General features: G+C 32.5%; 3 protein-coding genes and 2 non-coding genes across 7 annotated transcripts in view; 1 reads left to right on the top strand and 4 right to left on the bottom strand.

Moving 5' to 3' along the window:
* Window positions 1-7178, bottom strand: part of LOC123708179 (adhesion G-protein coupled receptor G2-like) — a 36367-nt gene extending 29189 nt beyond the window's left edge. For both annotated transcript variants that reach the window (XM_045658729.1, XM_045658731.1), the window contains exon 1: window positions 7012-7178. The gene's annotated coding sequence lies outside the window, so the exon portion shown is untranslated. The remainder of the gene's footprint in view (window positions 1-7011) is intronic.
* A 2766-nt stretch (window positions 7179-9944) lies between these two features.
* LOC123708185 (E3 ubiquitin-protein ligase SIAH1A-like) lies at window positions 9945-12595 on the top strand. Its single transcript, XM_045658739.1, has one exon. It carries the CDS (start codon window positions 10312-10314, stop codon window positions 11152-11154), a length of 843 nt encoding a protein of 280 aa, XP_045514695.1. The 5' UTR covers window positions 9945-10311; the 3' UTR covers window positions 11155-12595.
* A 366-nt stretch (window positions 12596-12961) lies between these two features.
* Window positions 12962-13034, bottom strand: Trnaf-gaa. The gene has a single exon. It is a non-coding gene; the product is annotated as a tRNA-Phe (tRNA).
* Window positions 13035-13391: 357 nt separating this feature from the next.
* On the bottom strand, window positions 13392-22482 carry LOC123708180 (rab5 GDP/GTP exchange factor). Of its 2 annotated transcripts, XM_045658733.1 has the most exons (11): window positions 22325-22482; window positions 21868-21997; window positions 21360-21530; window positions 20736-20959; window positions 20315-20424; window positions 19933-20099; window positions 18624-18757; window positions 18297-18407; window positions 17675-17785; window positions 16807-16941; window positions 13392-14548 (listed from the first exon to the last, which is right to left on the bottom strand). In XM_045658733.1, the coding sequence occupies exons 2-11, from the start codon at window positions 21995-21997 to the stop codon at window positions 13646-13648; spliced, it is 2196 nt and encodes a 731-aa protein (XP_045514689.1). In that variant the 5' UTR covers window positions 22325-22482; the 3' UTR covers window positions 13392-13645. The 2 variants fall into 2 exon arrangements, with proteins under 2 accessions (XP_045514689.1, XP_045514688.1); XM_045658732.1 differs by lacking the exon at window positions 22325-22482 and having other exon boundaries at window positions 21868-22263.
* On the bottom strand, window positions 14584-14656 carry Trnaf-gaa. The gene has a single exon. It is a non-coding gene; the product is annotated as a tRNA-Phe (tRNA).
* Window positions 22483-22502: the final 20 nt, after the last annotated feature.

Genomic DNA, 22502 nt, shown 5'->3' with positions numbered 1-22502 from the left:
TAGTTTTAAAGAAGTTTATTTACATTTTTCGGTTACGCGCCATCTTTTTCTTGACCCCACGGTTAATTCGAAGCCATTAATTACAAAAATATGTAATAACGATAACAATGATGGTAATAAATCTATTACAATTAATGAAAGTCTGTAATAATCTTAGTAGTAATAAGGTAAAATGAAATAATTGTATTATTTGTATTCATGTTTATGATAATATAAGATAATTTTGTTAAACTTTATCTAATTTAACTTTATTTTTTATTTAACATTAGATATTTTATAAGAACATCTAGAACCACTCAGCCATAACGCTTTATGGTGTCATTTTGATACAAAAGAATAGATAAACGTGCCATTTACGCGTGACTGGGATCTATAAAAACTGAATAATTATCTAATTAGGTTTTTTTATCTTTAGTCTACACTAATTGGCTATTGGATAAAATATCGACATGAATTATTTTCTGATTGTGACACAATTCTTAATTACAGAAGAAGATTAGCTTGATAAAATTTTAACCATTATAATTGTACAGTTCTACTGTATACATGTCATAGTAAAGTAGTTAAATCAGAGAGTTAATTGAATCTCTAGACAGCATGTCAGCAATCAACCAGTTTTATGTCAGTTAAAATGGATTTGCGTAAATTAGACGATTGGTAAAAGGTTTCAATAGAAGATTGAATGTGAGTAATTTTGACCTAGTGGCTTCAGCGACTCTCATCCCTGAGATGGTGTGCCGTGGGTTCCCCGGCTGTGTACCAATGGACTTTCTGCCTATTTACACATGTAACATTCGCTCGTACGGTGAAAGACAATATCGTAAGGAATAGTATAGTATCGCCTTAGACCCAAAAAGTCGACCTAATTGCCTATTAGATTGACCAATCGTCATGAAACAGATACAGTAATTTGAGGCCCAGACCTAAAAAAGATAGAGCCACTCGTTTTTTTTGAATAGAAGTATGAAATATAGAAACAAACTTAAAAATCCTCTTTTTATATTCAACAGGGGGGCAACGGACTCACCAGGAGGGTCACTTAATGTTAAGTGACACCCGCTGCCCATGGACTCACATTGCCAGAAGGCTCGAAAGATTTGGTACGCTCTTTTCTTGAAGGTTTTTTCTTTCCTCTATTGCGAAAACAGAACGTATAAAAACCCGCTCAATTCAAGGCAACAAAAAATAAGATTAATTGCGCTGATTATAATTATATATGAACGATAAGGTTAACGATTCGCTCTCATTCGTAATTTATTCAATGTGAACCTTTCGCTGACATTATTGAGCCAGTTTTTGCACATTAACGACCTTTACCTCAAAATATCATAACAATTTCCGGATATCCGGTAACTTAAAGCTATTATAAGTTCATCCATTACAGAATTAATCAATACACCGGTAACTTTTGATCTCAACGAAATTCGGATTATTTTTTCAATGAATATCGCCATTTTTAGAAATTATAAGTTCCATTTCACTTGTTCAACAACGTCTATATCACTTACAACAAGGCTATGTCGTATAATAAATATATTCGTTTCGGAAAATTGTGCAGTGCGTCAGTTGTCATAATTATGTCATATTAATGTCATAATTCAGAAAAGGGTTGCTAGGTATCCTGAATGTGTTGATTACAAAGAACACGCATATATTAAAAAATAGTATGCTATCCATGCCCCACTATATATATAACAAAAACATTACTTCTATGAGTTTTTGATTTGTTTTCTAACCAATACTAACATAACAACTAAGACCAAATTTAATAACTCTAACTAAAACTACATGTGCTGCCCATGACGGACTATAGGAGCTTTTTAGTTTTTTTTATTGTTTACTAACCAATACTATTATAACAACTAAGACCAAATTTACTAACTCTAACTAAAATTACACAGATATAATCTCAACTATTTAAGTTATATTTTGATTAAATATCTGGGATATCTAGGTATATCTCAATTGTGATTTATTATATTATACGCAGGAGTGACTCTCTGTTAACTATTCTTTACACACCACTAAAGGACAGACGCAATTGGCAAACTAAAGACAAAGTCTGATTCCTAGCTTTAACCATGATATTTGGCCCCACCCGACATAACAATAATCGAAAATAATCAAGGAGGTAGTTGATTATTTGTAAGGTTAGTTGGAAATGCGCTCAACAGCTAGATAATAATGGTGAGAGTGACAATGAATAATGTCTGGGAACATCAAAACCTGTGGGAAGAACGGTTAATTGAGGCCAGAAACAATGACCTTAGCATTAGTGTAGCTGTAATCTAATTTTTGACACTCCCAAGTTCAAAGTATAGGTATGAATAAAACTTTATGTCAGTAAATAAGACTTCGAAGCACTTTACCAATGTAACAGATTTGTATTAACAAGTAAAATTATATTTTAAAAAATAATATAAATCGCGCTACCATTATTTTAGGTCCGAGCTTCAGATTTCTATATCTGTTTCATGATCATTTGTAAACCTAATAGACGAATAGGTGATTTTTTAGTCTAAAACAAGCCGGTTTCCTCACGATGTTTTCCTTTACCGTTTAAGCGAATGCTAAATTGATACAGAAATAAAGTCCATTGGTGCCGTGGAACGAAACTACGACCTCAGGTATGAAAGTCGCAGGCTAAAACCACAAAAACACTGCGCAACCTAAACTGAATTTTCTCTCCTAAAAGAAAATATATTTTTATAAAACATGTACCATTTGATTCCAATTCTTCTTTAAAATCTCTAGCAAGCAGCGAAAGTCAAGACTCAATTTGAGTAAGGTTAGCCTTTGGTAAGAACATAATTCGTGGTAGTAGTCGTTGAACAAAATCAAAACTACTCAATTTAATTAGATCCAAATCGTTTTATGCCGTTAAAGGTATACAATGTTACAAATACGTGGCAAATTGCCGTTTACCGACGTAGCTACAAATTATCAGGCCTTATCGAGTTTTATAGTTTTCAAATAGTCTTGTTTATAAGTGTTATTATTTAAGGTTCTCCGGGGTTTTCCCATGTGTAAAACAGTTATACAAACAAAAACGTTTTTTGTTTGTATATGATACACTTAACACTTTGATTTTTTTGGTTGTAGATCTAACGTATGGCTTTCTTGTGTGTGGCTTTGAAGTAGAAGTCGGCTACTTGACTTGGTCTTACCATGACCTCCACTACAAAAATTCTGCCAAAATTCTCGCCACGCCACGCTCAACGACATCATACGCCGCTTTCTGGCCTCCGTCAATATTCTTCCTACAACTTCTTTTCGCTTTAATGGTTTTTTACAAAGCCTTCCTTTTAAGTAGCAAAATGGGAGACTATTCGCTTTTGTGGAATGAAAACCTAAGTGATAATTACATTTTTTCTGTCCATAAAACAATCCTCAGAGTCCAAGGAATAAATAACCAAAAATAACTCGAATTGGTCCAGCCGTCTACCATACTCTAACATATTTTGGTATTCATTTTTTTAATATAAATTGTTGATCAAACTGTCATCTGAACTAAAGATTTCATCTCCAAGATCCTTGTTTATATTTTAAGCTCGGTACTTCATAAAAGACGTCTAATGTATGTCGTATTAGGACAATATGGATGGTATTGTTTGTAAAATTACCTGCTTACATTGTGAACTTGCGACAAACAGTTAAGGAAACTAATACGATAATATTTACAAATTCCGCAAGGGCTTAGCTATCTTCAACTAATACAGTGTAAATTCTATATAACGACACTCAGGGCACTGTGCGCTATAGAGAGTTGTTTTCAAAGAAGAGAAGAAAAATCAGAACTAGAATAATAAAAAGTTTATTTCAGACTAGTGTTAGTTGTTATGTACATAAAAAAAGAATCTTATTTGAACTCAGTTATTTCTGTCTAACGTCTTTTGCTGCACCCAGTAATTTTATTGTTTTTAAATTATTTTATTCATATCTTGCGATATTGAGGTATCTTGGTGATAGTGAAAGTATTTTTCCAATAATTTAGCTGCTCCAGAGCTTTAATGCTCGGCGGAGGCTCAGGCTGATCCGCCTTTAGCAATCTAAATTTGTAAAGAAAAGAAAGAATTTCTTAGAAAGTTCGTATGCATGTTGCCGACAATCGGGTTTATTGGGGGCTAGGATAATGAAGCGACAAAAGGCGAAGCGACGAACACCGTCCCGCAATTTTTACTAATTTTAGCAACTTAAAAAGTATTTCTCAATCGTTGTTGTTATTGAGAGTGGGTGTTATGCTATGTAGAGGGTATCATTGTATGGAAGACAAGTTAAACCAACCAAAGCCAATTGATTACGACCCTTTAGGGAGTACGTCGTTAAATCGAAGCACGTTACACTGTATATAAGACATAAAATGCAACTGTATTGTTAAGTAAGTTTGCCACACGTTTGATCATCTAAATACAGACAGTACTCATTAAGAAATAGGGGTTGGTGTTAGAAGAAAGATAAGGGTTTAAATGTATGTATTTTAATTGCAAATATTACATTTAAAAATTAATAAACACCGTCACGTTTTCCAAAAAATACATAAATTATAATTTGGTTAATTTCTAATCTATCTTGGTTACACAATCATATAAAATTCATATGTATATAAACTATGACATCATATATCATCATTTATGTCTATGTGATAACTTCTTATACAAAATATGGGGTATGACTGATCTAGGTAGACGTTTGCTTTACTTTAAACAGCTAAATTGTTAAGAACTTTAATTCATTTATAATCTAAATACTATGTTGGTGATAGATGAATAAACTCTAGCGATTATTAATGGTAATGGATCGCGTGCAGATAAAATATACTTTCAGTAACGTCAATAGAATGCATGAAAGTGCTCATCTGAACATGAAATCAATTCACAATTACATCTACATTAGGTACGTTATAAACTCGAAGATTCTTAAGGTATGGCCAACACATGTCGCAGTTCTTCTATTATATATAATAAATAATAAATCGATTATGTGCTAAGAAAGTTGACTCAGATTGATTAATTATGAAAAAAACACACAAGCGATACAAAATAATAATGTCAAAGGGCAGCCGTCGCAGCCCATGGTCACCCATTTTTGTGGGTGACTTGCTGGTCTTAGAGGGAGGGGTATACTTTCACTAGTTCGCAAGATAAAGTTCGTATATATTTATAATTGTCAAACCTTACTGTCTAAATACCTTTAAAAATCTAGTATCGTCGCATCTATAAATTAATTCGTAGTTTTAATTAAATCGAGTTGGACTTAGACACTAGAGTAGTTTCAACTCTGAATCACCCCAATTAATTACGAATGTTTAATGCATTTTTATATAATTAAAATGTATCGCGCACATACATAGTCCAAAAAAAACATATTTTTAAGAATATTCATTATGTATCTGTATATAAAAATACTGTTCGTTTGTCTCGCTGGACAGATTTGACGTATTGGATCTTGAAATATTTCTGGAAGTTCAGAGGTTTGTGATAAATATTAACTAACGAAAAATTCTAAAAACATGAAATCTAATAAAAACTGTTCCTAGTTGGGAATTATTTGACATCTTTTTAGGAATAAATTGTCACTTGGTTGTCATATATTTATACATCGGAAATTTTTGTTTCATAAATGTAGGTCTGTTCAATTTTTTTTAAAAGTAATTTTTGCCACAAATACACAAAGTTCAGGTCATCTAGTAATTTACTAAATTGTCGACTTTCGCTGCTTGCTCTCAATACGGTCCTTCACGGTCGTTAACATTTAAGTTAATATATATAGATTTTTTTTACAATCAGCCAAGTCAAATTGCATGCAAATATCAAAATTCATTTTATTCTTCAACTCTATGGATTGCAGAGATTGTAAACCTCTCTTTCCACTTAGATGTGTTAGACGACTACCATGGAATAAATGTGATAGCGGGGAAGGATTAGGGAAGGTGGTGAGTATGAGAAACAAGTGAAAGAATTTGGAGGCCTTCACCCCGTCGAAGGTCGTGTACTAATGTTAAACATAATGATATGGACTTAAACAACCCTAATTATTTAGTATTCGAACAAATGCATTTTTTTTATTATGTTAATTAAAACTCTCCTCACTCGGTATTAATGTGGGAATTCGATGTAAATTTTGTAATTTATGGTTAAAGAATATCTATTTCAACTTTTTTTTTAATGTACACAGTAATGTTTATATATAATCTCTTTGCACAGACTATTAGCAGTAACACAATATAACAAAAGCTAATAAGAACAAAAGAGAAGAAAGAATACAAAGAAACCACAATGAATAATAAATAGAAGTAATTTGACAAATAACACACAAATTGGTAATTTAAATCACTGACTGGTTGGTTAACTGTATTCTTTTTTGGTTATTTGAGTATTGTCATCTGTCTGAGTGTATGTTTAAACCCATAAAAGCCTAAATAAAAATAGGCCGATGTAATCGTTAGCCGATTATTCACCCGGAGACGTTATTTGCAAAGAGACTCCAGCTGATACACAAGGACCCTGTCTGATAACAATAAGCTGAAGGTCTTGGTTAAACGGAACCTCCTTTCACCGCGTCCATAAATATTCGATTTTTTTTATATGGAACCGAATGCCGACTGATGATGACTGAAATGACTGACCGAAGATTCATTGGAATAATCGGTATGCGTGTAAGATTTTCACGAATTGGCTTAATACTTTTATGATTTCATGATTATGAATGTTTTTAAACGGATTTGTAGTTTTACATATGAATGTGTAATTATGTTATCGTATATATTCATATATTTTTTTGGCAGGTGATAATCGTAAACAGACAAAGTTTTTAATATGCATATATATATATATATACAAGCGGAATTCATTTCTTATTGGTGGCATGTGGCTTATAATTCGGAGGTCTTGAATTCGATGCCGGTAAAAAAGATCCTGCTACATAATGGAGATTGAAGACTTAAACTTTAGGTATAGTAACGAAATAATTTCCAAGCCGTTCCAAATTTAAAACTGAAGAAAATTTACTCACCACATCAAACATGGATTCCCAAATGAACGATTATGTTCAAAACAAATAACTAATAAATTCTGCACAATTCTAAAGTAGTAAAAGAAAAACAATATTTTGATAAAGTTTCGCGCGAATATTGAGAACTACAATTACCGCGCGAAGGTCACACGTCTACCATTATCACAAGCAAACCACAGACTAAATAAATTCTTTTATGTTTCAGTTTTCTTAATCAGACGAAGGAGCTCTTTTATTTCCTTTATAATCAAAATAGTATTGTTTACGATTTTAATGTTTTGGTTATGACTTTTGATATTGCATTCCGTATGACTTATTTTTCTAGGTTTGTATTGAGTGGGACCTAATATGTACTTAGAGTCGTCCATTAAATTATCTGGAATAGTGAATTAGTGAAACTAATTATTAATATTACATTAAATGCCTGATTTGTTAACGAGTCGTAACTTTGTAGTTTCCAATAAAGTGAATTTATTTATTTCTTAAATAACAATTAAACATAAGTACGCGCTAACTCGTAAGCAACTACTCTGAGTGCTGCTGACAGTCTTACGTTATGATTGTTGTTTTACAGTTGACGTCCAAACGGACTTAATGTAATTTGAAAAAATATCCTCAATAAAATGTAATAGTTCCTCAATTTCATATGAATAAAGACCTATCTATTATCTTTTAACCATTTCCCATCCATCTGCCCAATTCTGCTTTTTGTAATAAAAAAAATTAAAAAAAGTTATTATTTATATATTACCTTAACATTCATTATGAATCAACTTTAAGGTTCAGGAATGATTATTATGACAAAATTGTCAATTTACGCACTTCTTACATATTCCCCTTTACATTTATTTTTCCCGGGTTGCCTGGAAAGGTTCGCTTGTTAGCTAGAGACATCCCGTTCACTTCCTATTATATATATCTATATATATATATATATATATAGTGAATATGAGTTCATTTATTATTCAATACCTAATGGCCCTTCTCTATTATCCTTACTTTAACTTAAATATAATATACATGTGTTTGAATCTCGGCTATGTACCTACAGTAAATTTCTTAATTTCTAAGTGGCTAATAAAAAAAATGTTCGCTATTGCGATACTGTGCCAGTAATTATTACCGAAAATGACGTCATATTTCGGTGATTCTTTGGTAAAAAAAAAATATATATATATGACTTCTCACATATCTCAATAACAAGCCATGTTCAAATAAAGGGTTCAAAGAACACAGCAAATTGCTTCAGATTATGTTTCTGAGCACGATGCTTCCTAGGAATTGCCCGCAAAACATTTCTTAATAAATTAATGCATTTCGCTCCATCGTTTGAAACTGTGACAAAAGTTGTTCTTTGCTGTTCTGTAGTAAATAAGCGGGAAAAATTATTCATACCACAGCAGCAGTCAAACGAAACTCCAGGATTTATTAAAAATTACTGGACGTTTAAGTATAAATTAAAGCACTGAAACGGCTTAATAACCTATAATAATGGTTACAATGGTTAATTAATTTATCCTTAAACCTAGGTGCTGTTACGTAATATAATATACCTAATTTATATATTTTGTAGAATAATGTGCATAAAGTTATGTACAATTTAAGTTTTGGTTTTTTAGTATATTGTTACGAGCTAGGGGATCGGATAGAAAATGCTGTACATCTCTGCAAGGGTTTATTTATTAAATAAATCAATGAGGAATTTATAAACAAAAATTACTCGCAAAATGCACTAATTACACACATAAAATACAGTCACTAATTACTTAATTAATTACGCACACTTCACACAGTACTTTATCACTTGTCTTCACTTTATTCGCACGAGTTAGATTTTTTTTTTCATTGAATTATTGGCACACGTGGTTTACCCATGATATGTGTTATCTATAATTCTGGCTCTTCCGTGGAGTGGTTAGGAATTAATAACTTTTGTATTAAGTTCGTATCCGACAGTGCGTCTGTGCCGATGGCGTTAGTAAGCAAAAAGACTAACAGTAGATTGATATTGGAATGTCACGATGCACTGGAGGCAATAACCCTGACAAAAAGAGTTACCCTGCAGTGGATCAAGGGACACAGTGGATCTCTTGGCAACGATGCTGCCGATGAACTTGCGAGGAGAGGTTCGGAGATGAGGCCTGCTGGTCCGTATCCGCTCCTTCTCTTGCCCTTCTCGCAGGTGCGAGCCTGGGTACGCCAAAGATCCACAGAACTCCAACATCAACGGTCACAAGGTGCGGACTGCAGACAGTCCAAAATGGCTCTGGCAGCAGTCAACCGGCAAGTTACCAAACAACTTCTAAACTTGAACAGAATCAATCTAAAACAATGATAGGGACAATTACGGGCCATTGTCTCCTTAATAAACATCTTTATGTCTTAGGCGCGACAGACAGCCCTCTGTGCAGAGGCTGTTTCAGCGCAGAGGAATCAGTCACCCACGTAGTCCTGGAACGCGAGGCTGCGACTAAACAACGTGCCTCGGAACAGTGAGGTCGCTCCGTGAAGCGAAGTACCCAGGAGGCTTCTGTGCTTTTGGAAGGAGTTAGGCTGGCTTAGTTAGCCAGGTCTTTACGCACAATGGACCTATTGAGCGTCTAATTGCGGAAACTGAGTCCACATATACATACATACATACAATTCTGGCTCTTAAAGTTTTAAAGGAATGTCTGTGCGTCGTGGAAATCGGGCAGTCCACCAATTACCAATTTAAAAAGTTCGGGTGTAATAAGTTATCGAGGTCCTAGACGAAAATTTGTTGATATTCCATTCGCAATTATAATTTGTAGTTGTAGAAATTTATTTACTCTATAAAATTTCATGTCATTCAACATTGACAGTTTTTTTATTATAATTTTATGGCCTGGTAACGAGAATATTGACAGTTGACTTTAGTATGGACAATAGTCATTGAATGCTACGACATCGACAAAAATCATTCTTGTTTCGACTGTCGCCAATTCGTGATTCTAATTCACGTTTGTACATAATAGTTGAATCCCATCAATTTGCGTAAATAGTACAAATTTATAAGTTTTATAATAGAGGTTAACCACGTATAACCTTTGCATTAGACAACCAATAAAAAACACCTTTAAGAAATAAATTGGTAGGAACTTTGTCGAGTCCTTTGGTTTATGAGCTGTGATGGACTACTGCAACAAAACAATCACAAGCAAGAAGTTGATGATGGAAGAAGGTTATAAATGATTTTGGTACTACCTCTTGAGTGTTGTACTACAGTTAACCTTGTTGGTCGTTGATCGACAACCAATTTATGTCCATGTTATCGGTGACATGAGCACAAATAAGAGACGCGGGCCCAGCAGTTCCAGTTGCGCAGTTCCAGGTGTTCCTGCGCTTGTTAACGTACCGACCGCCATGTCAGCTGACCTGGCCTCTTTATTTGAATGCCCTGTTTGCTTCGACTATGTCTTGCCACCGATCCTCCAGTGCCAAAGTGGACATCTTGTCTGCTCAAGTTGTCGGCCGAAACTGTCGTGCTGCCCAACCTGTCGCGGTCCTCTTGGAAATATTCGAAACCTTGCCATGGAAAAAGTCGCAAGCAATGTCATGTTTCCCTGTAAACACTCTAACACTGGCTGTACAGTAACCCTTGTGCACACTGAAAAAGCAGAGCATGAAGAAGCCTGTGAATTTCGGCCATATTCCTGCCCTTGCCCTGGAGCATCTTGTAAGTGGCAAGGAGGACTAGACCAAGTAATGCCACACTTAATGATGTCACACAAAAGTATAACAACTCTTCAAGGTGAGGATATTGTTTTCTTAGCTACAGATATAAATTTACCTGGAGCTGTTGACTGGGTCATGATGCAGTCTTGTTTTAATCACCATTTCATGTTGGTACTTGAAAAGCAAGAAAAGTTTGATGGTCATCAACAGTTCTTTGCAATAGTACAACTTATAGGATCTCGAAAAGAAGCTGAGAATTTTGCATACAGATTGGAATTGAATGGACATCGTAGGAGGTTAACATGGGAAGCAATGCCTCGTTCTATACATGAAGGTGTCTCATCAGCAATTATGAATTCTGATTGCTTGGTATTTGATACTTCACTTGCGCAACTCTTTGCAGATAATGGTAACCTTGGTATAAATGTTACTATCTCAATTGCCTAATCCGCATTTCAGTGCCTGCACAAATGTTGCAGAGATAGTATGAACAATGTACATTAGTAAACAGTGTTTCTTAAAGACATATATATAAGAGACCATTATTTTATGTTTAGTGCATCCATTGGCATTCACATGTTTGACTCTTTGATATCTTTTATATGTATCTATATATGAAAAATGCCAAATATGCTTTCATTTTGTAATTAATGTGTGTTCAAGTTAGTGATAAGTAGGAAAAAATTATATGTTGAGATCATATTACAGTGTAAAATCTATAAATTTTTTTACCAAAATAAAATACAAATCAACAATTATTACCACTTAGCTTAAGCCACTATAATGGCATGCCTTCTATGTATTGTAAAAATATATATTTTAAAAAATACAGTTTATTTGGAGTTAGACACTGATTATTTTTGTTATCAATAAATTATCCCAGTATCTTATAATTTTAATAGTATCTTATATTTTAAAAAGACAAGATTTTACAGTGTTATATGACCTAACAATTTGTGTGAACAAGTGATCGTAATATTCCAAACAAAGAACAAATATTTTAAAATTGTATTAATTTGTGTATATAATGCATGATTTCTAAGCTCGTGTTAATTGATATTGTGATGCTTCTAGATGCTGGCTTCAACTGAGTTGAATCACAAATTTAGCTGTGATGCAAAATATAGTCAGAAAAAGAACGAATTGGCCTTATTTTATTAAGAAATGAGAACATTCTGTCATGTTGAAAACTAAGATACTATTTTGTTTAATATATCCAATGTGAATTGAAAACTCTGTGTAGAAAAATGACTGTTGTAGATATTAACATTAATCCTAGAATCTAGTTAGTAGAAGTTAGTTTAATATTTAAAGTATTGGTTGCTGAATGTTTGGATGTGATTTTACACTAAATAGTTCACATTATAGTTCTACTAAATATTTTTGTTAAAAGTTTAAACAATGACAGTGAATATATCCATGGCACGGTGAGCATTATTATCCTGACTTAATAGAAAATAGTCATATCTAATAAGAGTCTTCTCAATCATTCTGTGTGCCAAATCATACAGAAAACCTTGTATTTATTGAAGTGTGGGCACTTTAATAATTTAGGTTAAATTTCACATATGCTACAGAAAAGAAGTCGACTAGTTTTTGCATCTCAAAACCAATTATAGGCATCACTATATTTAGCGATAAGTTGAATCAAATATGTAACGCTGAATATTTATCTTTTATATAAATTGCAAGAGTTGCAAACTTATTGTATGTAAAATGACTAGTGTATAAAAATGGTTGTCTCAAAACTTATTAAAAGGTTAATTGATTTGTGCATTACTTCAATCTCAAACAAGAAATGTTTTATATGCCTCTATTAATTTTATCTACTTTATTCATGTTACTTAAATTTCTTAAAGTAAATTTTAGGGTATATTTTATCATCAATATTATTTTAACTTTCATACTTTGTATCTGTCTATAATAAACTATCAAGGTATATGGTTGAATTAAAAATTTTCAATATACACTTGTTTTTATTTCTTTTGAATATATTTAAAGGTATGCATCAACAAAAGGAGGAAAAACCAGAGATGCTTTAAAAATAGTATTTAATTACTTTTGCCCTGTTCTGCGCGTGTTTGGAAATTAATTTCTACATATATAATGACAAATTATGTTAAATATTTTGTCTGAGAATTTTCTAATGATACCAATTTCGTTACATAGCAGCGTTTTGAAATTCATGATATTACAATACGATCTGGATAGAGCTTCTTATATTAAATATTATTTCCAATAAAAAAATATTGCCTGCCGAAACCCGGGATTGAACCGGGGACCTTTAGATCTTCAGTCTAACGCTCTCCCAACTGAGCTATTTCGGCGATACATACAAATATAAAAAGGACAAACTGTTAATCAAGTTATCGCAATAAACAAATAAGTGATAAGCAAATGTTCGTCGATATTAAAATATATTTTTTTTTATCAAATGTAGACAGTGAAAGCTTATAGCCAAGTTCTTTTTATAAATAATGCTAAAACAATAATACTATAAATGCTTTTCCTGGCTTTAATTAATATTTAATATCATTTAACATTACTTTCTTTTTCTACAAATAGTTTTATCATGTAATGTGGTTATTGACTCATAACATTATAATAATATTTATATTGTAAGATACTTTGTAGATGAAGAATATTTTTAGTGCTTCTTATGGAGTTTTAAAATTAAATACATATTTAATAACTACTATTTAATAATCAACGCTGAATGATTTCTATATAAACATACAACAGGTAAAGCCAAGTGGTTTTCTACATCTGATGGATTATCACAACAAATGTATAGATAACAAAGCACAAATGAAGCCAGTACAATTAACAAAGACAACCAGATTTACTTAGTAATACTTTTTAAATAAATAGAGTTCACTTAAATTCATTATCATTTTCTAGTGTTACCTGATGAAGAAATACTTGCATGTAGAATATTCTAATTGGGCTTACTACTCTGTGGTAATAATGGTGATGGCAGTAGACATGTTGACGTCGGTGAGTTACTGTCATCTAGAAGAGAACCATCCTTTTCCATAGTGAATGAGTCATTTATATCCCGACTAAACGGGTCTCTACTCGATGAAGCTCTATGGACAACTTCAAAGGCATCAGATGGTTGATCTGTTTTAGTATCTATTAATGTAAATTCATCAAATTTATCCAAAATGGGGCTAAATGGATTTCTTGGTTCGAAGGGATAAAATTTTTTAGGCTCCGGACTGAATGGGTCCTTTTGATCCCTCGGAGTATCTTCTGCCAGACTATTATCCCCACTAAGATCTGACAAATCTATGTCATAGTTGACATTACTCAAGCCAGGAACTTGGTCGGGGCCAAAATCATCAGGAGTCATCAACTCATCGATGGATCTTGAATCAAATGGTGTGAAACCGAGTGGTGAAGGCGTCAACAGTTCTAGCGAGTTCGTTTGTTTCAATTCCCATGGGTTTATGGGTGACTTTGATGGCGATTTTTCTTCAGGTGTCTGCGAAAATGTTATGATTGGCTCATGTTGAATTTTAAGTGTATCAGTAAATCTGTTCCGGTCAATTTCTTCTTGAAAACTGGTTGCTGGCTGATTTTTAATATTATCCATCTTGATTTTAGGAATTTCTATTTCAACCGCAAAGTTTTCAGCACTATTGTTATCTTTTGATTCGGTTGATCCCAATTGAGTGGATTCTTGCAAAGATTTTTCTATTAATATTTTTTCTGCGTCGATATCTACAAGGAGCGAGGTCGAGGTCTTCAAAGAACCAAGTCGTGGTAACTCACGTCTCGGTTTGATCTCGAGTGGAGTTTTCGCGAGGACGTCTTGAACCTTCTTAGCAATCTCTTTCTGTAAAATAAAGACAAAACAACATATAAAAATTTTGCCGAAACCAGGGATTGAACCAGGGACCTTTAGATCTTCAGTCTAACGCTCTCCCAACTGAGCTATTTCGGCGATATTGGTTTTACTGAAATTGGACAAGATGTTCAAGAATCAACTTTATTTAACTTAAAGATTAGCTTTTTTAAAAAAATATCTACTATATAAAGTCTACATACATATCTATAATTTTGTTTTTGTTAATTTATTATACACATTACTCTTAAAGGCCAGTAAAATACCGCTTGTTAGTGATAAGACTATATTCTATTAATAAAAGAAAGTATTCTTGAATAAAATTTAGATCTAATAAATACTAAAGTTGGCTTTTAATCTCAATGGACCAGATATAAATGTCATATTACCAAGAGTTTAAAATAATAAACGCTTAATTAATCACAACGGGGTTTCTGTATTTATTTAATTTACTGACAAATATATATTTGAGTGAGCGACTACAATCTATCATTGTCAATGAATTAAAAAAAAACAATTGACAGGTCTGAATTAACATGTAAACTATAGATTACAAACTATCGCATGTTGGCGAGCTTGACACTATTCCTTCAACTTCAAATTATCTATTAACATTGATTTTATTCAATTTATCGAGTCTTTTTAAAAGAACCGGGAGAAAAATCAAATTATCGAGAGTCGACTGTACTACCATCTAACGTTGTATGAGAAACAAACACAAACAACAGACCGGTCCTAGAAAGAATACTAAATATCTCAAGGAGGCAATGAATATTGTAAATAATATGTATTACCGGTGTAGCCGGGACGTATCTCGCAAGACGCGTAAAACGAATAGAATGGTTTTAATTTATGTATGTTTCTAGTATAACATAGAGATGGAAAAACAGCCCTGGATACAATGTCAGAGGAGGAGATCGAGAAGTATGTATGTGATCCTTACGATTTTCAAAATATTTGAAAATATTTTTTACGTGGATTCCGGTCAATTATATTACTACCAACATAGTATTAAGTTAATGATTACAAGCCATATTCTTAAAAGGCCGACAACACACTTGCGAGCCTTCTGGCAGTGTTATTGTCTATGGGCGGTATCACTTATCATCAGGTTAGCTGCCTGTCCGTTTGCCGCGTATTCTATAAAAAAATACGTACATCGCAAACACATTGACTTGGCTATCAGTTTAGATGAGACGTCTCTTCGATTTTTTACTTGGGAGTCGGGACCGATTTAAAATATAAAATTTGTATAAATCAATATAATTAATCCTGTACAAATGTAATTTTCTCTTTTTTTATTTATATAGGTAATTCGGCACCACAATACATACAGTCGTATAATTAGAAACACTACAAACGGTCTATCGTTTTGTTTTTTTATAATACTAGCGGACTCGACAGACGTTGTCCTGTCTTAACTATGAATATTGATTTCAAATTGGTATAATAAACTAAAAATACTGTATGATATACAACATTATTTTTTTGTTTTTCTGGCGCGTATATAAATAGTTTTGTTGGTATTCCGACACAACTGGCCATGTGACAAACGTGGATTTCCAAGATTAATGCCACAAGCAATTAGCGACTGTAATTATGTTATCAATATAATAACTCAGATCGAAGCTTTTTTTTAATATTAATTTATTTTTACATCCTCTTTGACGATATTTGCAGCACGCATGTGCTGTCAATGTTATGTCAAACGCCATAAGGTTACATTAAAAAAGTTAGTCAGGCTTACTTAAAATTGTGATTAAGTACTCATAAAGTAACCGCACAATTTTCTAATTTTTTTAGCCTTCTCCTGACAATAACAAACACAACAAAAACAGAATTAGCGAAATAAGTTCAGCCGTTCACACGTGATGCCGTGACCAAGGGAAATAGGGATTCATATTTATATATATAGATATTCAACGATTTATAATTTATTAGAAAAACATTATAAATCCCATTACAAACATTTTAATCAGTTTCTATGAACAATAATGGTCAACTAATTAGAAACAACAATAAAGAGACACAGTATAAGCTCTAAGTAAAGTCCCTCGATTTAACGACGAACTCTGAGCGTCAAAATCAATTGGCTTTGGTTGGTTTAGCTTGTCTCGCATACAATGATACTGTCTACATAGTAAAGTAGTCGTTCAAATTACCACCACTGTATAAGTCTCTATTTAAAAATATCAAAATCGGAAGATATTGATTAGATCTGTGAGTCCCAAGTCAGGACATATAAATACCTCAAAAGTTTCCGCATTATTAGCCAGTTGATCGGCCTTGTCTTTCAAATCCTTGGTATGGGCTATCAGCTTTTCAACTTGAAGCATCTGTTCCTCGGCTTCACGAGACGCGCCGCACAGAGATAGCGCTGCGGCCTAGAAAACAAATTCAATTAAATTCTAGACTTTGAAGCGTTTAAGCGTGGCTTCCAAAAGTCAAAGTAAAAAAATATTTAATCACATAGGTAACACAATGTACACTTATGAACGTCAAAACAGAAATGTATATAAAATGCTTCTAATTTTACATTTACTGCCAGTTCTCAAGTCAAGGGCGTAGAACGGAAGAGAACTGGCAATAAACTCTCCGCCACTCTTTTTAATCGACATGTTTTTTTGTTTTACAACTCCTTGAAGTTAAAATTCTGCGTATTAATCGATTATAAAAAAACTCTAATTCAGCGTTTACAGTTAAACTCATAAGGTTTTTATTTAATTCAATTGAAAGATTTTCCACATGTATAAAACTTGAAAGACAGACGTTAATTTTGCTTTCTGCATCTCGATAAAATATTATAGGTACATATTACCTTAAACACTTAAACATAAAGTCATCCAAAAATGACAACTAGAGAAAGATAAACCACATATGCACTCTCTTCGACTGTACCATTGCATTCATTCGTTCTCAATTAACATTTCAATATTTCGCTTATATTCTACTGTTATTATTAATTACAGAAATACATACATTATTATCCTTACAGACCAATATAATAAAGTATATGTATATAATATTAAACACATGATATACACAATGTCGCTAGTGTGAATTCACTCTGCGGACATATAAATGTGTCAATATTAATTTTAAAAATATAATAACTACCCAAGCACTGCCGCCAATCGAAGCCGGCATAGCCATGTAGCAATCAAACTCCTTCTTATCCATATTCAAAGACTCCGATGTTAAGTTTTCTATGAACTGAACGGCGCAGCACTGAAATAAGTTATAAACATTCTGGTTAATATTAAAGGCCGGCAACGCACTTGCGAGCCTTCTGGCTCTGTGTGTGTTTCCATGTCACTTAACCTCCTGCTCGTTTGTCTCCAGTCATATTAAAAGTAAAATACTTTGCGCCAACTTTGGATTCTTAATGATGACGTAGACAGCAGACGGTACCATAGTGAACAGAAGGTAATATAGATACAGACATAGTCTGTAGATATAAATTAATAGAAATTACTAATAATGAGCTGTGTGACCCATTGTGGTACCAACCAGCTATGCTCGTATATAGTATAAACAATTAATAGGCAAAGTGTAAATATCTAGAAGAGATCGTTTTATATGAAAAAAAATACACATGAACAATAAACACTAGTCAAATGTCATATTTCAAATAAACAATCGGTAAATATAATACAGATTAAATTTGGTCTCGACACAGTTGAGTTTGTCATTGTTTATTTTTAACAATAGATCCTCTTCAGTAGTATTTACAACTTACTAAATTAGTGAAATAGTATCCTCCTTCCCCTGTCATAAGTCGTTGGGCATTACAAAATCGAGTTACGAAGTTGATGTTGCTTACAAGGCGCGGTGGATTCGCCTTTAGTACCTGAAATATTTTACAGTTTAAAAAAACAGGAAAAACGTAAGAGAACAGAGAAAATATTGATTTGCTCATAATATTTTATCTGTCTGAACTTTAAGAAGAATTAGAAATTGGTTTGTGATACATTTCGATAATGCCTACGGTTAGAATGCGAAAAAATTAACCTAAATACAGCTGAAAATTTAAAAAGAACTTAAGAATTCGACATAATACACTCACAGTGAATATTAAGGCGGGCAATAGATCGTCAGCGGAAGCAGGCGCACCGCACAGAGCGAGCACGTGTTTACAAGCGCGACGTACACGTGCCACTTTCCCACCAGGAGACAACGCCGCGTCCATACCCAGCAGTTCTAACACAATATTAATAATAATCATTTGTAATGGATATATGATATCCATGCATACAGTGTTAGCCTAGTGAATTGTATAATGTGTTGTGTAATAAAATAATAAAACCATGTGTGTATATAGTTCAGTCACCGTGACCACGCCCGCTGTCAAGCACGCGAAACGTCGGTAAAATTTTTAAATTATGTAAAATAATTATATAAGTTTCAATCCGTTAAAAAAGTGTTTTCTTTAAACGTGTAAAAGTTATGTTTATAAAAGACAATACTACATGTGTGTATACTTTATTTTTAAATTTAATCTTTCGCCTTATTCTACATTTGTAGAAATAACGACACTAACAATAACATTGAGTTTTATTATCACCCATCATCTAGATAAATAAAGTTTATTTAAAAAATATTTCTGCGTAATTAACGAAATTGACATTTTTTATTTTAAAATGTTGACTATGACTTCAGGGTCTCGGTTTTTTGTGACGGTGTGCGGGTGTAGGTTTCTTGTGACGGTGTGTCTTAAAAATATACTCTCATCAGGTTTTTCTAACGCACCAAACGAAGTATATCTACAATAAATAATAATTCGTTTATTTGCAAAGAAAGTGGTACATTTTGATTATCAAATTATTAAAAAAAAAACGCAAAATATACAAACGCGAATTGAACTTACATAGCTCGACATATCTTGTACTTTTTTTTAAATCCAAACATCATTAATTAATTTAGTTACCAATGTACACTTATGAACGTCAGTAAAAAAAATAATGAAATATTCTAAATTTACATTTACTGTTAGTTCTCTGTACTGTTAGTTAGGCCGTACCAACATTAACTGGCAATAAACTCCATCACTCTTTTAAAACGTCAATATTTAGTAGGCACGGCCATTCATCACATCATGCTCCTCATAATATGGTCAAGAATTTAAACATCGTAATAAGTAAAACCAAAAGTTTCCCCTCTGTCAGCAAGGCGTGTAATATCACAGTAAATCAAGGTAGAAAATAAATTCAAGCTTATAAATATTATAATAGCTTTTATTTTGAATATAACATGTAGTCAGGTGTCAGATTATTTATAAACAAAAGACGGCTAAGTATCTTAATATTGTCCTAGTTTAATTTAAACCAATAAAAAAATAACTGTTGTAGAGAAAATTTTATTTAAAAAAATCTTACCACTAATTGCCTTGTACAGCAGTTGCCTGCAAGATGCACTGTTTCTATCCAACTTGCACTCCAAATGAGTCTCACAGACCCAACTTAGTTGTTGAATACGCTCAGACATCACTCGATCTAGACGTTCGTCATCCGTCCCCGTTGGGGAGAAAACAACTGAGGGTAGTCTGAAAATTTAAATTTTTTTATAAATTCAAGGAGCTAAAATTTCCATTACCTTCAGGCATCAAGTGAAGGTGAAGGAACTCACATTGAACATAATGCAAATTAGCATTTAAATATATGTAATTAGTAACTTTAACTGTATATTTGACACTAATGTATTGTAAGGATAAAGCATATGGATTTCAAGAATAAATATCGCTGTATCTAAAACACTTACTCATGTAAATATTTCATGGAATGCTTTTCAACAAAGTCTATAAGTAATTCCTTTGTATCAGAGTCCACATTGACAAAATGAGGAGATGTATCCATATGCTTCATAAAAAGCTGAAAATAGAAAATAATTCATATTAGTTTAAAGTCTAATGAGTTGATAAACCTTAATAAAAAAATCAGACGAACATCACAAAATGAAATGGTTATAGTTTCTTAAAAACAACCCATTTCATATAGAATAAATATTTATCAAAATATGCTGTATAATTAATGTGGTTATAATACTATTTAATTAATTATAAAATAATAAATTATAATTAACTCCAATAGTTCCAACCTTTGTAAATTTAATATTATGATACAAGATTACAAGAATAAATATAAAATAACAATATTTATATTTTTTAACAATATTCTGGTACCTGATATTGCCTCTGCACCCTTTCAGACAACTCATCAACTGTCAAAATATTGGAGTGCTTTATCACATCCATGATAAATGAATGGGCAAAAAGTCTTGAGTCCCGGTCTATATGAGGTGTCAGATTTGGGAACCGAAGCCGAAAATCACGCTTCATGCCTTCATTAACTATAGCTGGTATTTTAAATTCAGCTTGCTTTTTTTCTGCCACATGATCATGGTCCTCTGTAGAAAAACGAGAAGTTATAATAACTTTTGAGATTTAAGTTATAAATATAATAACAATATCTACAGTCTAAAATGAACATAAAATGAATAGTGCTACAAGGTTTTACAAAACAGTTGTGCTAGTTATTACAGTTAGAAACACAATCAGAAGCCCTACCATGTGTTTCAAAAGTATTTACAATATAATAATGTCATACAAAATGTCTCCAACAAACATTTCTATAAAGATTCTTAAGTAAGACACCAGAAGTACTGTAGTATACAATTATTTAATACTGATTTATTTTATGTTAACAATTAAACTTTGTTTGGAGCTACAAAGCGAGTGGGTTTCTTGGAAATATGTTTAATTTGATTAAATTATTAAGTAGATGATGATAAATGAGAACTATATTACCTGTACTGCTCTTTTTGAATACACTGAATTTTAGCAGATTAGCTTTCTTCAAAGTCTCACTTTGCCTTAATCGTTTTTCTTCAAATTTTGAGAAAGAAGAATGTGATGTAACCTTGAAACTTTTTTCAGGTTTCTTCTGTTCAGGCTTTGGAAGTGTTGATGATGCTTTTTCTAGTTAAGAAATTATAGGATATTATTTATAACACTGATATATGACTGAAAAACTCTGTAAAATAATTGTTAACTCTGCTAAGAATTGAATAAAAATAACTAAATATTTATTATTTTTGGCTTTCACAATTTTTATTAAATTAAAATTTTGTTAAAAATAACATTAAAAGTTTAAAAATTATGGTTTATCTAGATTCATCATTGAGATTACAAGCCATATTAAGGGCAAACCAATAACATTGAAATTAAGAAACACTTAGATAAATTACTAATTGAATTTATTACTACTACAATATATTACTTATAATATTTAGTATATATAAGTGTCTTAATTTACCTGCACGTCTTTGTCTTTGCAACTGTTCTCGATGACATTTTGAGCAATAACCTTGCCATTGCGGATTTCCAAAATAATCACAACCATTCTTGCACTTTAGATCACTTTGATCTATCCTCAGTGATGGCATCTTTGAAAACATCATATACTTATAAGACCTTTGCAAATTTGGACCAAACCACATCTTATAGAGTAACTTTTAAAGCCCTGCACTCAAAGAGTCTACCAAAAACCGACGATTCAGCCCATTTCAAATTGGATGCTGAGTTAAAGCAATTCAACACTATTAGTACAATCATACACATCGCAAAACGACGTTGTAACGCCCGTTCGTCGTCTATCGTCGTTATATACGCTAATCTTATCATGTATTGAACTGATTACGGTGTAAATTCCCTTATTAGACGAGACCCTAATATGATAAAAAAATATTGGATTAAACTGTCGGTTACCTTACCTCTACTTAGAACAAAGGTTCCTAGGTTGTACTTCGAAGAAATGTTCATGAGATTTTAGATGAATAATTTAAATAAAAATAAATTTACAGAATTAACTTTTATTTTCACACGAACCACAATACAAATCATGCAAATATTTTTATTGCAAAATTGAAGTGTTTTGAGATATCACAAATA

The sequence above is a fragment of the Pieris brassicae genome, chromosome 4 (assembly GCF_905147105.1).
Source record: "Pieris brassicae chromosome 4, ilPieBrab1.1, whole genome shotgun sequence".
In the NCBI taxonomy this organism is placed as follows: domain Eukaryota; kingdom Metazoa; phylum Arthropoda; class Insecta; order Lepidoptera; family Pieridae; genus Pieris; species Pieris brassicae.
This window is presented reverse-complemented; position numbering and strand designations above follow the sequence as displayed.